The 17,775-nt window shown below is 43.1% G+C and overlaps 1 protein-coding gene across 4 annotated transcripts in view; it reads left to right on the top strand.

Moving 5' to 3' along the window:
- dock11 (dedicator of cytokinesis 11) overlaps positions 1-17,775 on the top strand; it is a 322,191-nt gene that overhangs the window by 55,430 nt on the left and 248,986 nt on the right. For all 4 annotated transcript variants that reach the window (XM_063060509.1, XM_063060507.1, XM_063060506.1 and 1 more), the window contains exon 4: positions 16,601-16,683. In XM_063060509.1, the coding sequence (XP_062916579.1) occupies positions 16,601-16,683 (83 nt within the window). The remainder of the gene's footprint in view (positions 1-16,600; positions 16,684-17,775) is intronic.

Raw genomic sequence — 17,775 nt, 5'->3', positions numbered from 1 at the left:
ATGTGCTGTGTGTTTAATATCCAAACGTTACTTAAAATGTTATGATGCTACTGACTTATATAACCATATAACAATTACAGCACGGAAACAGGCCATCTCTGCCCTTCTAGTCCGTGCTGAACGCGACTCTCACCTAGTCCCACCGACCTGCACTCAGCCCATAACCCTCCATTCCTTTCCTGTCTATATACCTATCCAATTTTTCTTTAAATGATAATATCGAACCTGCCTCTACCACTTCTACTGGAAGTTTGTTCAACACTTACTTCAAGCTCCCCTGTCCTCCCCTGATAATTGACTTATCATTATATTCATGCGAGGAAAATATGCGCTGTGTGCTTCATATTAAATTCGTTAGATAAACCCTTTTAGAAACGAAATTGAGTGTATTAGCCACCTGTATTGCGTTCGTGATTAACAGCACCCCCCCGCCCCAGACAGAATCGCCAAAACCGATTTGTAGAAAGAAATCGGCACGTACACGCATGTGCAAATCACGCATGCGCACTGGTGCCCGTGCAAGGCTTCAAGGTCATTGTAGTCTAGTCAGGGTAAACCCAACGTATTTGACTGCTACTCTTGTTCGTTGGCACCCCTACCACCCCACCCCCCCACCTCTGGTTGGCCGGTCCGCAAGAATATTGTCAATATGAAACCAGTCCGCAGTGCAAAAAAGGTTGGGGACCCCTGCTCAAGAGAACATGTTCCAATCAATGTATCAAGGAAAACACTAAAGTGCAAAACTCTGTTCCTGAAAGCTTAGTGGGACTAAAGTTGAGTGTATCCACACAGATTGAGGGTATTTAGGCTACAGCCATACTTGACACTGATTCTCAGGTTACTCTACGGATCCTTTTACAGCCAGTATTTGATGCATTTACCATTGACGCCACTCAGCGCTCTAGAAATTTGGGGCCTTAGGAATGATGGTTACTTGTCATTGAATCTGGAGTTTTCGGAAGCAGATGTTGGAGTAGCTGAGACCGTTGATATATTGATTTTGGTCTGTCCGGACCTGGTTGAAAAAGGTGAAGCTTCCATTATTGTGGGAATAAATACTCCCATTGTGAGAAGGCTCCTAGGAGACTGCAAGGAGAGGGATGGAGAGAATTTTGTGAAAACCTTGTTCAATTTGAACTGTTTTTGAGAAGGTGCAAGTTCCCCCTAAGCAGGATAATGAGTAAAAACGAGGAACTATGTGGTACACTCGGCCAAAACCCGTCGTATTACGTCCTAGGGAAGTAGCTAGAGTGATGGGAAGCCCCACATTTCCCGGAATGCCTGATACCGAGGCCCTCCGGCGGATCATGAAGATGAGTCAAACTTAACTGCTGGGGAGCTGGTGAGACCTGAACTGCAGAAACTTCCAGCAGTACATGTAAAACAGATGACGGTGGTTATCAGGAGAGAGGGGTCAACCTCAAATGTGGAATGCTGCTGGCACATCTTTTCCCGGTCGCCATAATGTCTAGTCTTCTGGTGAGAAAACCAGGAGAGAGACAACCTCCTGGATCAGGTAAGTTAAACAGCAAAGTTATTCAACTTTGGTGACTCCCCGGTACCCAGGAGATGGAAAAGGAGACTAATGGAGAAGATGTTGAAGTTTGAAGATGTCTTTTCTACTGACGAGTTTGATGTGGGTTGCTCCAAGAGTACTCACCACACTATCCAAGTGACAGAGGACCCCCCTTTCAGAGAAAGGTCTCGAAAGTTAGCACCAGCGGAGCTAGAAGATATTCAGTAGCATCTGCTGAAACTGAAGGAAGCTGGAATTATCACTGAGTCAAGGAGTCCCTATGCATCACCCATAGTGGTGGTGAGGAAGAAGAATGAGAAGGTACTAATACGTGCTGACTATCGGACACTGAACAGATGTACAGTCCCTGACCAATATATTGTTCCATGGAGTCAGGATGCACTGACCTGTCTGAGAGGAGCAAAATATTTTCAGTGTGCTGGACCTAAGCAGTGGGTATTATCAGATACCCATCAGTAAAGCTGACAAAGAGAAGATGACACCTATATGTCCACTTGGATTTTTTCCATTCGAAAGAATGCCCTAGGGTATATCAGAAGCACTGGCTACTTTTCTAACACATCATGGAGAAGACTGTTGTGGACATTAACTTACTTGAGGTACTGGTGTATTTGGATGATCTCATAGTATTCAGGTCCTCACTAGAGGAGCACGAGGTGAGGCTACTGAAGGCACTAGACCATCTGAAAGCTGAGTGCCAGTTCTGTAAGATATCAGTCAACTATGTCGGGCACATAGTCTCAGAGGATGGAGTAACTACAATAGAGGCGGCGAGCACATGGCTAAGGCCCAAGAATGTGTGTGCCCTTTGTTCATTCCTTAGATTCTGTGGGTACTACTGAAGATTTGTGAAGGACTATTCCAAAGTAAGCCACCCTTTGAATCAGCTTCTGTGTGGTTACCCTCCCTTGGGGAAGAAAGGGTGGAAAACAAAAGGAGAAGAAAGGTAAAGTTTATCTTAGCTCTTCGGAGCCTTTCAGAGAAAGATGGGATGCGAAATACGAAGAGGCCTTTCAGCTACTGAAAGAGTTGTTGACTAAAAGCACCTTTGTTGGCCTTTGCAAACCCTCAGTTGCCATACGTACTGCATACCGATGCCAGCCGTGAGGGTTTAGGTGGCGTTCTATATCACGACCAGGGCAAGGGGTTGACATCTGTTGCTTTCCTCAGCCGGAGTCTGTCACCCTCCAAGCAAAACAACCCTGTGCACAAATTCGAGTTTCTGGCATTGAAATGACCTGTGGTGGATGACTTAAGTGACTATCTATATGGTGCCAAGTTTGAGGTGAGAACTGACAGCAATCCTGTCTCTGGTGTTAAAGCAATGTGCCAGTTTTCCACAGTGGGGAAATCAGAGGCAAGGCTATGGCATGATAGAGCTGCTGATCATTTGGGAGCTTCTAGTTCCACAAGCATATTTCATTTTGACGGCACTGGATACAAAACAGTTGCTCAGGAGCTTGAGACCTGCAGAACTGGCAGCAGCCCAGTGAGGCAACCCTTGTATAGGTGCCATTTAGTCTTCTGTTGGCAAAAGGGATATGGCCCAAGTTGAAAAGATGAAACACCCTACCATTCCTCTACTGATGAGGGAGTGGGAGAAACTAGAGCTGAGCAACCAAGTTTTATACAGGGTCACGTCTCCTCCAGACAGGCCTCAGTGGTTCCAGATGGTTGAAGTCATGTCATGATGATTCAGATCATTTGCGGCTTTACAAGACCCACAGATTGGCCTGAAATCGGTTCTATTGGCCCTGAATGAAGCCTGAAGTTGAAGAGTAAGTCGTGCATCCACTGTATTCAGAGGAAGACGCTGCCTATGAGAGTTTCTCCTCCATTTTCTCACTTGCAAAGTATGGGGACCACTTAATTTAGTGTGTATGAATTTCTGCTCCATAGAGCCTGATTCCAGTAACATTGCAAATGTCTTGTCATATTGATCAATACACCAGATATGCTTAAGCCTTCCCCACAAAGGATCAGGGTGCATCCACAGTCACCAAAGTGTTATGAGAGAAGTAACTTTGTTCATTATGGTCTTCCAAGAACAATACACAGTGATCAGGGAAGGGCTTTTCAGAATCAGAATTAGGTTTATTATCACCAGTATGTGACGTGAAATTTGTTAACTTAGCAGCAGCAGTTCAATACAATACATAATCTAGCAGAGAGAAAAAATGAAATTAAAAAAATAATAATAAACTAACAAGTAAATCGATTATGTATATTGAATAGATTTTTAAAAAAACATGCAAAGACTGATGTACTGTATATTTATATAAAAAAAAGTGAGGTAGTGTCCAATGATTCAATGTCCATTTAGAAATCAGATGGCAGAGGGGAAGAAGCTATTCCTGAATTGCTGAGTGTGTGCCTTCAGGCTTCTGTACCTCCAATCTGATGGTAACAGTGAAAAGGGACATGCCCTGGGTGCTGGAGGTCCTTAATAATGGATGGTGCCTTTCTGAGACACCGCTCCCTGAAGATGTCCTGGGTACTTTGTAGGCTAGTACCCAAGATGGAGCTGACTAGATTTACAACCGTCTGCCGCTTTTTTCGGTCCTTTGCAGTAGCCCCTCCATACCAGACAGTGATGCAGCCTGTCAGAATGCTCTCCAAGGTACAACTATAGAAGTTTTTAAGTGTATTTGTTTACCTGCCAAATCTCAGACATGAGTTACTGAGCGGGCTTGGAGTCGAGAAGTCGAGGACGACATCTCATCACCCTCAGAGTGATTCCTGGCCTGAAAGGTTCAACCGGACATTGTTAGACATGCTTAGAACCCTGGATGCCAAGAAAAAGAACAAGTGGAGTTGGCAAATTGGGCATTTGGTACACTGCTACTCGCCATACTATTTGAGGTTTGGACACGAAGCGAGATTGCCTGTGGATTTGCCCGTAGGTCTCTGTTTTTTGAGCCAGCAGTAAAGATTTACCACAGAAGACATATCTAAAGTATGTGTCTGACATGAGGAAAGAATTACAAAAGGCTTATGAGCTAGCAGCGGTCTCTGCTACTAAGTAAAATCAAGAAAATGAGGAGATATGATCAAAAGATTAAGTTCTCCCAATTAATGCCTGGAGACAAGAGTTTTAATAAGAAATTTGGCGCTACCAGGGAAGCATAAGTTGGCTGATCACTGGTGTCTATACCTTGCAAAGTGGAGAGCCTGATGTCAAATGTGCTTTTTTTTTGGGTGAAGCCAGAATTTAGGAATGGCCCTGTCAATATTCTCCATCACAATCGCATTCTACCCCTAGGGCAGGAGATATGCATTGACCCAGAGCCTGACATGGAACCTGCACCTAGTAGGAGAACTCTGCACAGCAGAACAGAAAGGCGATTAGCAGAACACTGAATGCTGTATGGACTTAGAGGATGAGGAACTGGGGGTGTGGTATGTGTTACCTCATGCAAACTCCCTTAGAATTGATGAAGAGATTGGTAAATCTCCCAGTTCTGACTCAGATGTAGCGAGGAGGACCGCCAATGGACAGACAGACGTGATGATAGACAATGAAGGGGAACTGGGCTCCAATATAATTGGGGATGAAGCTGAGTTCAGTCAGGTGACAGGGGGACCTGAATTGCCATAAGCACGAGTGATGACAGTGGGAGGCATCCCCAAGTAGACAGGAACAGTCACAAGGAATGCCTGAGGCTGAAGAATCTGAAGATGTGATAAAAAGATCTCAGAGAGTCAGGAAAGTCTCCAGAAAGGCTGGCTTATGGTGCACTGGGCAAACAGTGCTGTGCCTAACACAATGAATTGGGGGCTCTGAAATCACGAAATTCATTTGAATACTGTGTTATTAATAATGTTTTAGTAAGTTTAAAAGTCATAAAGACATGACTATTTTTGATGGTGGGGGGGGGGGGCGGCGGGGAGTGTAATGCCCTGATTAAGATTTCGACTGCTATGCTGTAAGGTAGTTTATGTGAGCATTTTTCTGAAAAAGCTGTGAGCCATGCTGGAAAGTATGCTTTGGCTTGGTCAAGATAAGGTCACATGTTGTCCAATTTAGGGATGTGAGTCAGCCAGTCAGGATTGTGGGATGTGTGAGAAGAATTCTAGGGAGCTGTGGGGAAGAGCTTTCTGGAGGACAGTAGTCTGGTTTGTAGTCTGTTGGTGGGAGCTGCGGTAAAGAGAATATTGGGAGAGATACTCATGGGATTCGATCCAACGGGAAGATGCAATTGCATGGAGTTCCTTGCGAGATGAAGGACCTCAAGATGGGAGGTTCTACTGGTGATTGGTGATGAGAATTTAGCACCGTGAGTAACGGTCGTACCCAGATTTTGGACAAAATAAGCTCCAACAATGTGCACATTTGGACTGGTTTAACTGTAACGGGCCCTTTTATTATTTTTTCTTTCTTTCTCTTAATAATGGTTTGATAATGAAATCAGTAAATATACTTTATGATTTTATGTAGTGTACAGTCTGTTATTTCTTGCCAACCAATAATTATGTACGGGCAGTATTTACACAGCATTCGCTCAAACCAAGGTTTCTTTTATTGGAAAATCACAACTTTCTTGTTTGGTTGAATTCCAAGTCATATCAACCCTAGACATACATTGTTTATGAAAGGTGGCCTTCTGACCACTGGGTCACGTGGCTGTTAATCAATGAGCCAGGTTTGTACACCGTCCCTGGTGGGAGGGTTACAGTACACTAATAAGGATGCCTGCCTTCCCATTAGTGTCCAAAGCTGAAATCAATTTAGTTAATGGATTCAATGCCGATCTAATCTAAGAAATTCCAGTAAGACTCCAGTGGGAAACCAGAGGCAGGACTGACAGAATATTTTTTCCTATCCATTAATTGTTTATAAAAATGTAATGCGCACTTAAGCTCTAGCAACAGCTGGATAAACCCACAGGGTCTACCTGGCAAATCTGTCCACAGCTTCTGGACTGAGGGTCCCTATGTGTTCCTGAAGCTAGCTTCAATTTAAATGATAGAAGCCAGGGGTTTAGTTCCAAACAGCTACAGCGGCTCAGCCATTACGTGGTATACCGGCAGTGCCTTGTGTGCATAAACTGCACTGTCCTCATCACAAATGAACCCACCTACAAAAATCAGCTTTGATCTACCTGTTACCCTTTATTTTTAACCCATGCTTTCCCAAATGTTCATCAGCATTTGTCCAGGTCATTGCATTGTTGAGGGTTGTTCCAGTTTCTGAATGCACAAATTGTGATTTGAGAGTATTTTTAATGAGTACATTATTTGCGACCCTCATATTCCAGTTGTATAAGACAGTGGTTAGGCAGCATCTGGAGTATTGTGTGGAATTCTGCTTGCATTACTGTCAGAAGAATATGATTAAGCTGGAGAAGGTGCAAAAAGATTGATAAGGATGTTACGGAGACTGGAGGCTTGAATTATAAGGAGAGATTGGATATGTGAGGGTCTGTTTTCCCAGGACCGAAGGAAACTGATGTTATAGAAGTGTATAAAATCATGAGGGTAGACAGCAACAGTGTTTTCCAGGGGTTGTAAAACTAGAAGGCATAGGTTGAAGTTGAGAGGAGAATGATTGAAAAGGGATCTATGGGGCAAGCTTTTCAAATAGAGGCTGATGGCTAGTTAACTGCACTACTTTCACTTAAAAGCAATAGTCCTTAATTACAAAAATTGTGCAGTGTATACAATAATCAAAACATTTTACTGCAAATATATATACAAAGTGAAATATTTAGCTAACCATAAATATACTAATTTCTTGTGCTCCTGACTATAATATAAATAGGACTGAACAGCATACAGTATGTGCCCCTGATAGTTATAGAATCAGTAAATAATTGCCCATGTAAAAAATTTTACATCCTTTTGGGACTTTGGCTATATATAACCATGGTTACAGTATATCAAACACACCCCCAAATTTAACGGAGACTATTTGCCCATTGCAGTTAAGCACAGTTTGCAAAATATTTCAAAGTACCATGAAAACTACACATTACTGGTAGATAGGGTGGTGAAAAGATATTTAGCGTGCTGGCCTTCACCAATCAGGACATTGAGTATAGGAGTTGAGCCCAGGGAATGAGGAACAACCAGATGTTTGACCGACATTGGAAAGATCAGGTGCGTGCCAAACTGAGGCAAAAGGGCCCAGGTCTGAGAGTGCATGGAAACGGCAGGGCCTGAGTCCAGGAGCAAGCCAGGACCTGCTATTTGGCCGAATTAAGCGCAGGCCAGATTGAAAAGGTCAGGGTGTCGGAGCTGGAGGCGAGGAACAGGCTGGTGTTCAGCTCATTGCTCCTTGAAGTTGACTTGTCTTTTCACTGAACTGAGGCTGTGGTCTGCAACTAATGGGTTCCTGGAAAGGCTACAGTGATGACCGGCCTTTGTGGCTGTGGACTCATTTTAGTAAGCTTCCGTTCTGAATGTCAGTTACTTACTTCTATTGTTGCATGATTTGTTTTTTTTTGTACGTTTTTTTTTAATGGGTTCTGTTGGGTTTCTTTGTTTTGTGACTGTCCATAAGGAAACGAATCTCAAGGTTATATATAATATACATTGATGATAAATGTATTTTGAACTTTTATGGTGCCATTGGACAAGTTGTTGGTGTGGCTGCATGTGATTATTATTATTTATTTAGCAATTCAGCGTGAAGAAGGCACTTTTGGCCCTTTGATCTGTGCTAACCCAGCAACTCCACAACCTCGATGGTCAGCATGGACTCATGGAGGTGAAAGACCTGTGTCCATGCTGTATCTCACTATGACTGTTTAATGATAACATTTTCTCAATTAAAATTTTATTCGTGCTGCCTGTCCCTCATTCTAGATTCCTCTGCACACTGAGTCGTCCCCTGCAAGCTAGGGGTGTGATCACCTCTGCATAGTTTCTAGAGCACACGGGTTCTCAGTACTTCTTTCTGCCTGTTGACCAGTGGACGGAGCTGACATCAGTCCCAGCTTAAGGTGGCTTGGTGCACATGATCTTTGGACTCTGTAAGGTGCATCTGCATGATCACTGAATTGTCTCTAGTATCTGGGTGAGCGGTAGGATCTGGGGCAGTTATTGTCAGTGTGAGGAGAATAAAACAGGATTAAGTGTAAATAGGTGCTTGATGGTCAGCACTTGTTCTGTGGGCCGAAGGGCTTGTTTCTGTTTTTTATTCTCTTTATGTGACTGTATTTGTGGAGAGATTTGAAAACGAGATAAAAGGTGTTGCCATTGCCGTTGTGGAACTGCAGATGTTAGTGAATGTGTCTTGGGAGTGAATTAGATTGTGAGCAGGATTTCTTCAAACTTCAGGTTTATTAAATAGAATGAGAAGTGGATTGGAATATTCAAGACTAATGGTGAAAGTTTCAGAAGTAAAGGGAACAGCAGGGCTCGGTAACAGTAGAGAAATGGAAATGGAGGGATACAGAGGGTGTGTAGTTCACTTTGAGATTAGAGGCAATAGTTAGGATATGAACTGCATATCTCAGGTTACAGACAACTGCTAGGGCAGTACTGGAGTTAGCTGATTGTATATGGCACTGAGATGGGTCTTGCCCTTCCTCGTGTCTAAATCGAGGTTATTTTTCCTTCAAACCAGTGTGACAAATCAGAGGCAGCAAAGTGATTAAGTAATGATGTTGACCTGTGTCTGGAAGCCATCAAATACTCAGAGTACATGCTTTACAACAACTGTTGCTACAATGTTCATTTAGGCTTCTTCCCAATATGAAGCAACACACACAAAATGCTGGAGGATCTCAGCAGGTCAGGCAGCATCTATGGAAATGAGTAAGCAGTCGACGTTACAGGCGAAGACTGAAAAGGAAAGGGGAAGATGCCAGAATAAAAAAGCAAGGGGAGAGGAAAGGGGCGAGAGAGAAGGTGATAGGTGAAGCCAGGGGAGTTAGAAAGATAAAGGGCTGCTGCGCAGGTTGACTCTGTGGTTAAGAAAGCATACAGTGCATTGGCCTTCAATTGTGGGATTAAGTTTAGGAGCCAAGAGGTAATGTTGCAGCTATATAGGACCCTGGTCAGACTTCAATTGGACTACTGTGCTCAGTTCTGGTTGCCTCACTACAGGAAGAATGTGGAAACCATAGAAAGAGTGCAGAGGAGATTTACAAGGATGTTGCCTGGATTGGGGAGCATGCCTTATGAGAATAGGTTGAGAGAACTCGGCCTTTTTTCCTTGGAGCGATGGAGGATGAGAGGTGACCTGATAGAGGTGTATAAGATAATGAGAGGCATTGATCATGTGGATAGCCAGAGGCTTTTTCCCAGGGATGAAACGGCTAGCATGAGAGGGCACAGTTTTAAGGTGCTTGGAAGTACGTACAGAGGAGATGTCAGGGGTAAGTTTTTTACGCAGAGAATGGTGAGTGCATGGAATGGGCTTCCGGCGACGGTGGTGGAGACGGATACGATAGGGTCTTTTAAGAGAGTCCTGAACAGGTACATGGTGCTTAGCAAAATAGAGGGCTATAGGTAACCCTAAGTAATTTATAATGTAAGGACATGTTCGGCACAGCTTTGTGGGCCGAAGGGCCTGTATCGTGCTGTGGGTTTTCTTTATTTCTAGAAGGAATCTGAAAGGAGAGGAAAGTGGACCATAGGAGAAAGGGAGGGAGGGGACCCAAGGGGAGGTGATAGGCAAATAAGAAAATTGTAAGAGGCCAGGGTGAGGAATAGAAGAAGAGGAGAGGGGGAGAGAAATTTTTTTTACCAGAGGGTGAAATTGATATTCATGCCATCAGGTTGGAGGCTACCCAGACAGAATATATGAACACTCTGTAGCACTCTCTTTCTCTCTCTTGTGTAATGTTCCTGTACTCAGGGAATATTGGCTTCCTAAGAAAAAGCTATCAGTCACTCCCACTGGATATATTGATGGCCAGTGTGGGTGTCACTGCTGAGGTGCTTTGAAAAGCCTTTTTGATAACTGCTATTTCAGATTGTATTCTAGTGGTGGATTTAGAGTATTTGATTGTTACTCAATGCATTTCAGAACCTTCAGTGCTTTATAATTAATGAATGTTGTAGGTAGCAATTAGCCAACTGCAGATTCCAATAACTAGTGTTGCCAAAATGACCAGACAATCTGATTTTTGTGTCGGATGTGAGATAGAATTTGGGGAACATTTCTCACAACTCAGTACTTCTCTAATCCACAATACCTTCAAATCACAGTGTGTGATATGGACCCTGGACCTTCTCTGTGATGGATGGAAGTGCAGTGGATTCTGGTTAATTAGGCCATCGGTTAATCAGGACAGGGGCAACTGTTAAAGTAATTAAAACTAATCAAGAAGATACCTGGAAGTCCTTTCATTTATTTGGGGCACTATTCTATTTAATTGAGACAGGAGTGTTGCTGAAGTTTCCAAGTAGTGTCAGTCGTATGAACTTGTGTGGTGTATACCGTGCTTAGAACGAACAGCGTTTTAATGATAGCTTGCAAGAAATAAGAAGTGAGGCAATTCACAACAGTTTTGCTCACTGTAGTTTCAAGCGTTCAGGCTTGGAGATGCTAGAAATAGCCAGGAGTGAAAATGAAATTATTTCACTACCTCAACAAGATAGAACTTATACTTTATACTTTATTGTCGCCAAACAATTGGTACTAGAACGTACAATCATCACAGCGATATTTGATTCTGTGCTTCCCACTCCCTGGATTACAAATATTAAGTATTAAAAATAGTAAAAATTAGTAAATATTAAAAATTTAAATTAGAAATTATAAATAGAAAATAGAAAAATGGAAAGTAAGGTAGTGCAAAAACACCGAGAGGCAGGTCCGGATATTTGGAGGGTACGGCCCAGATCCGGGTCAGGATCCGTTCAGCAGTCTTATCACAGTTGGAAAGAAGCTGTTCCCAAATCTTGCCATACGAGTCTTCAAGCTCCTGAGCCTTCTCCCGGAGGGGAGAGGGACGAAAAGTGTGTTGGCTGGGTGGGTCATGTCCTTGATTATCCTGGCAGCACTGCTCCGACAGCGTGCGGTGTAAAGTGAGTCCAAGGACGGAAGATTGGTTTGTGTAATGTGCTGAGCCGTGTTCACGATCTTCTGCAGCTTCTTTTGGTCTTGGACAGAACAACTTCCATACCAGGTTGTGATGCACCCTAGAAGAATGCTTTCTATGGTGCATCGATAAAAATTAGTGAGGGTTTTAGGGGACAGACCAAATTTCTTTAGTTTTCTCAGGAAGTAAAGGCGCTGGTGGGCCTTCTTGGCAGTGAACTCTGCTTGGTTGGACCAAGTCAGGTCATTTGTGATATTGACCCCGAGGAACTTAAAGCTTTTGACCTGTTCCACTTGTGCACCACCGATGTAAATTGGGTCGTGCGGTCCGCTACTCCTGCTGAAGTCAACAACCAATTCCTTTGTCTTGCTGACGTTGAGGGATAGGTTATTATCTTCGCACCAGGTTCTTAATTTCCTCTCTGTACTCAAACTCATCATTACCCGAGATACGGCCTACAATTGTTGTGTCATCAGCAATCATGGGTGTATAGTGAGTACAGCAGGGGGCTGAGTACACAGCCTTGTGGGGCACCGGTGCTCAGAGTGATTGTAGAGGAGAGCTTGTCCCCTATTTTTACAGCCTGTGTCCTGTCTGTGAGGAAGTTGAAGATCCAGCTGCGGATCTGAATGCTAAGGCTCAGGTTCCGGAGCTTAGGAATCAGTTTATTTGGAATGATGGTATTAAAGGCAGAGCTGTAGTCAATGAAAAGAAGCCTTATGTATGTGTCTTTATTCTCCAGGTGTTCTAAGGAGGAATGTAGGGCCAGAGAGATGGCATCTGATGTTGACCTGTTGCTCCGATAGAAGCGTCGAGGTTGACTGGTAGGCTGTGGTTGATGTGTGCCATAACCAATCTCTCGAAGCACTTCATAGCAATTGATGTCAGAGCCACAGGTCGATAGTCATTCAGGCATGCCACCTTGCTCTTCTTTGGCACTGGGATTATCGTTGCCAGGAACTGCAAGGAATTTGAAGGTTTCGACAATCATCTTGAATGTTACAATGAAAATGGGGATTTGGAGGAATCATCAAAAGCATTCTGTGAAGGCAGTCCATTATCTATGCCGATTTTGTTCATTTATAGTCAATCAAAAGAACAGGGCAGCATACACTGAATGAATTCCTCTATCTATTAAGACTATTAATATATATAACAATATAAAACTATTAAGAAGTAATACACAGTTTTAAGATGCTGTAGTAATATTAGTTCTAATTTGACCTATACTTCAAGCAAATACATAATTTTTTTTTTACTCTGCTACACATTAGTGTGTCTTTTTTATACCTTTTTACTATATCCTTGAATCTTCAGCTAATTGGGACAGCTGCTTAATTGGGCTAAAATGTACTGGTCACAAATGTGTCCCGATTAACCGGAATCCACTATACTTCCACTGAGCTAAGGCTTGTTGCCAGTATAAGCAGCTGAAGTAACTATCAGAATTAAGAAACCCTGAGAGCATGAAAGGAGTCAGATGCTATTGGCTGAGGTTGATTTTGATCAATGATTACAGAAATGTGCAGGACTACTGCAAGAAAGGGTGATGTAAACATTTGAGACACCTGTGAGTCTTCTATTTGAGGAACCCTATCATCTGCAAATTCTGATTGTAAAACCTGGTAAGATAAAATCCATATAGCTTTTGCTGTGATCAATTATCTTTGTGTGACACATTGAGAAATCTTGTGTATATCTCTCTAAATATCTTCAGGTACCCCAGATTGTTATTAAACCTCTGTGCAAAGGGGATGCAAGACCGTTGCTCCCTGAATGTGGCCACAAACTTTTAATAGTGTTGAGAGGAGACCTGATAGAGGATATAAGATTTCGAAAGGCATAGATGGATGACCAGTATCTTTCTCCCAGGGTTGAAATGTCTAATACTAGGGAGCATGCATTTAAGATGAGAGGGAAATTTTCAAAGGAAATGTACAGGACAAGTTTATTTTTCCCAAGAATGGTGGATGCCCCCCCCCCTTCCCCCAGAGGTGGTGGTGAAGGTAGATACGATGGATATGGCTATGTGGAACAGTCCGTGTGCTAAGCTTACAGCAGCATTGCTCCCCAACCACAGGGATCATTCCCTACGTGGCTCCATTGTTAACTTATCTTTCCCCACTGATCTCCCTCCTGGCACTTATCCTTGCACGTGGAGCAAGTGCCATACCAGCCCTTACACCTCCTCCCTCACTACCCTCCAGGGTCCCAAACATTCCTTCCAGGTGAGGCAGCACTTCATCTGCAAACTTGTTGGGGTCATCTACTGTATCCATTCCTCCCGATGTGGCCTCCTGTGTATCGTAAGATCCAACATTGATTAGGCGACTGCTTCGCTGAGCATGTAATTCCCAGTGGCCACCAACTTTAATTCTATTTCCCATTCCCATTCTGACATGTCAATCCATGGCCTCCTTGACTGCAATGATGATGCCGCACTCAGGAACCACACCTCATATTTCATCTGGGTAGCCTCCAACCTGATGCCATGAACATCGATTTCTCGAACTTCTGGTAAATTCCATCCCCTCCCCCCCCCTTCACCATTCCCCATTTCTGTTTCCCTCTCACATCTTCTATTCTTATCTGCCCATCACTTGCCTCTGGTGATGCTCCCCCTTCCCTTTCTTCCATGATCTTTTGTCTTCTATCAGATTCCTCCTTCTCCAGGCCTTTATCTCTTTCATCAATCAATTTCCCAGCTGTTTTCCCCTCCCCCCTCCAGTTTTACCTATCACCCGCCACTTTGTATTTCTTCCTCCCCTCACCTTCTTATTCTGACTTCTCCCTTTCCTTTCCAGTCCTGATGAAGATTCTCAGCGCAAACACCAACTGTTTCCTCTTTTTACTCTGCTGCCTGGCCTGCTGAGTTCCTCCAGTATTTTGTGTGTGTGTAGCTTTGGATTTTTAGCACCTGTAGATGTTCTGTTTTCTATGACAGAGGTGTTTGAGGCTCTTAGATATACACAGAAATGGGCATTGAATGGATCATAGCAGAAAAGAGTTTTAAATACTTTTTCATTTAGTTCAATTAACTCACTGCAAAATATGAGCTGAAGAGTCTGATCCTGTGTCAAACTGTTCAATATATTGCTGGAGGTTTGATCTTTCAGATGGTTAATTAAAGTGAAGATCCATTTGTCTGCTTAGGGGGCCTTGGCAAATCCATGCAACAATTTCAAAGGTGCCCATTCTATTAATTATTTTCACCACTAGTTGTGAGAGCTTGCTGTAAGTGAAGTGGCTGTCACCTGACCTATGTTACAATGAACCATGTCTTTCAACACACAGTAAAACTCTAATCCATTTTGGTCTGGCAGATTTTCCAAAGTGCACTTTGTTGATCAGGAAATGGAGGAAGTCTTTGTAGTCTTTGCAGTCTCTTGATGCTGGTAAGACAGAATGGATTGTTCCAGTGACTGTGAATGAGACAGTAATTCCTTTCAAGCTTGACACCAGAGCCCAGGTGAATCTGTTGTCAATTGATGATTACAAAACTCTCAAAGTAAAGAGCAAGATTTATCCAATGAAGTTAAAAGTGACTGGCTATGTTGGAGGGAGTGTTTCAGACGAAGGGGGTTGTACAGTGACCTTCAAGCATAAAGGCACAGCTACTGATTGTTGAAAAGTGAATACAACCAATATTGGGTCTGACTACATGTGAAAGGCTGAACCTGCTGGAAAGCAAACCTTTCTCTTGGTAGCCCCAGATTTGTAGCACCTTGCAAAATTATTCTTCTTTCCACAATGATTACAGAGCTTTCTGTAAGATCTCTGCTAAATATATATTGAATTGCTATTTGAAGCGTTTCCAATTATCAGCTAGTAAACTGCATGACTGTGGGAGGACTTAGGTTATCCATGACACAATTTTTAGGTTTCTCCCACCTGGTATTCTCTTAGTGAATCCGGTGGACTTCGGTAGCTTCAAGACTCAACATGCTCTCTGGGCCGCAGCTTCTCTCCATCGGAACCAGTGTCTCTTTCTCAGTCGCTTGCAGTATTCAATTATGCTTCATATTTAGACCTCGTGCCGACTTCTGATGCCATGTTATGTTCTTTAACAACAGCAAACTGTGCATGGGTTTTCAAACATTAACAGGAGACAGTCATGGCTTCAGCACGACCACATTTTACTCGGGACCTTCAACCCACCAAGAGCATGTGTCTATCACCTTCACCAACATCACTTCTGGTTCCGGGTGAACCACTTACATTTCATGCTGGGAGCTGAAATTTTTTTTTATGTACACACATAATAACACACTGCCCACATTCCTGACCTCTGGCTTTCTGAACACCGAACCCAGCTCTGGCTACACACCACCTTCAATCTTTTGGCTAAGCAAGCCAGATGACATACAGTGCTGGATTATCAAAGTTTTCTTTTATGACTTTAACTGTAATCTATTCTGGAATACTCTGAGGTTGTTGGAAAATTGTCTTCTTTCAGAAAGTAGCAAATATTGACTGATATTTCATATTTCCTGCTTTTAGCATTAATGAGGTTAATTAAAATACAGAATAAACAACAGCTTAGCAATTACTTCTTGAAAACCTACTGTACATCCACGAGATTCACTGCATTTTCTTTACAATTTCCTCAATTAATCTTTTAAATTCGTTGGGCACAACTTGCCTTTAACCATTATACAATGGCTATGCTTCCAAATGGGTGCATGTTATCTGGCATGAACTCTCGGGGTATAAAGGTTTCCTTATAAAGAAGGATTTATCATGCAGTAGGACGTGTAGGGTTGTTGCTGGTGAATGAGCCAAGCTGGGCTGAAAGATTACTTTCTTGAATAATAAGTGTTAGTTAAAAAAACAAGCCTATTTTCATGTAATTACAGATTGGAAAATTTTAGAATATATTTAAGTTTGGGATTGACTTAATTGAATAAATTTAGGGAAAACTGAATTAGGGTGTTTTTTTTTAGCTTTGGTTTGAAAATGATTAATTTTTCCAAGAGTTGAGAATTGTCCTAAGATTGTGAGGTATTGACTTGCTGCATCTGGTGTAATACTGCTGATCACTTTATGTTGCTGTTTGGCTTGCTAACAGTGTATCAGGACCTATAACTCAGACTGGCTTGCAGTCAGCTACAAATATGAAGCCTATGCTGGGGATTTCAGATCGTTGCCAAGGTAAGTCTGATTTTGGTCTGTGGTGATTAAACCTGTCAAGCTGTGCAGAAGTGATGCCCTGATCTGTGTCGGCCCCAGGGATTCCTTCTCCTGCAGCTCTGTCACGCATGTAGTATTTTCACAGAACCGGGCCAGATTTACTAGAGAATCAAACTATTTGCTCCGTCATCTGTACCAGCTCTATATTGGAACAGCAGGTAGCTAGTCCCTGCATTCTTTACATGACTCTGCTAATTCTTCCCTTTCTTCTACTTACCCTGCTCCCTTTGAGAACACCGCAATTGCTACCATCCCTTTCTGTGTGTGTATGTCTTTCTCCCATGTTCTTGTGTCGTCCTCTCCATCGTGATCTCAATAACTCAGACAAACAATTGCTGTTTCACCAAACCCCTTCACTCTGTCAGCTCCAATTTGTTTCATTCGGAGGTGAATCAGAGGAAGTTGCAGATGGACTGTCTTGAAGAGTAGAATCGCCTGTGCCCTGGGGATGGGTTGCTTAGAGTTGTAAAACGTTCTTTGATTCAACATGCCCATGCTGACCTTTGCTCTCATCTATTCAAACCCCTTTTACCTGTACTAGATCCATAGCCCATGCCTTAAGGATTCAGATACTGCTTAAATGTTGCTCGCTCCCTAGCGATATGTGCTCTGGAATTACATACGCAGACATGCCACAATGTGATGAAATAGTTCCTGCCGACTTTCCTCAGTTCAGCCCTACAATCTTCATGAAGAGGCAAAAAAGGCCGGTTGTAAAAACATTCTGAAAATTCTTTCTGTGACCCTTCAGGCGGTCAAGCCAGTCTAGAGGATTGTATGGATTGTTCTTCTAGTGACGTGATGTCTGTCCTGATCGGCGTTCAGCTCAGCTCATGGCTGAAGGCATGCCAAGTCTCAGTGCCCACTACGCCAGCTGCCAACAGATCCCAAACCCAGTGCTGGGAAAGAGGAATGCCTCCCCTCCTGGCCACTTCCCACACCCACACTGCCTGACACACTTGGGACCCCACCCTATAAATGCATAGAGAGCTGAGCAGGGGAGAGGCAATAATATGTCTCACAACAGAGGTTCCCCACCCCCCCCCCCCCAGT

This window comes from Mobula hypostoma, chromosome 10, assembly GCF_963921235.1.
Source record: "Mobula hypostoma chromosome 10, sMobHyp1.1, whole genome shotgun sequence".
Taxonomy (NCBI): Eukaryota; Metazoa; Chordata; class Chondrichthyes; order Myliobatiformes; family Myliobatidae; genus Mobula; species Mobula hypostoma.
This window is presented reverse-complemented; position numbering and strand designations above follow the sequence as displayed.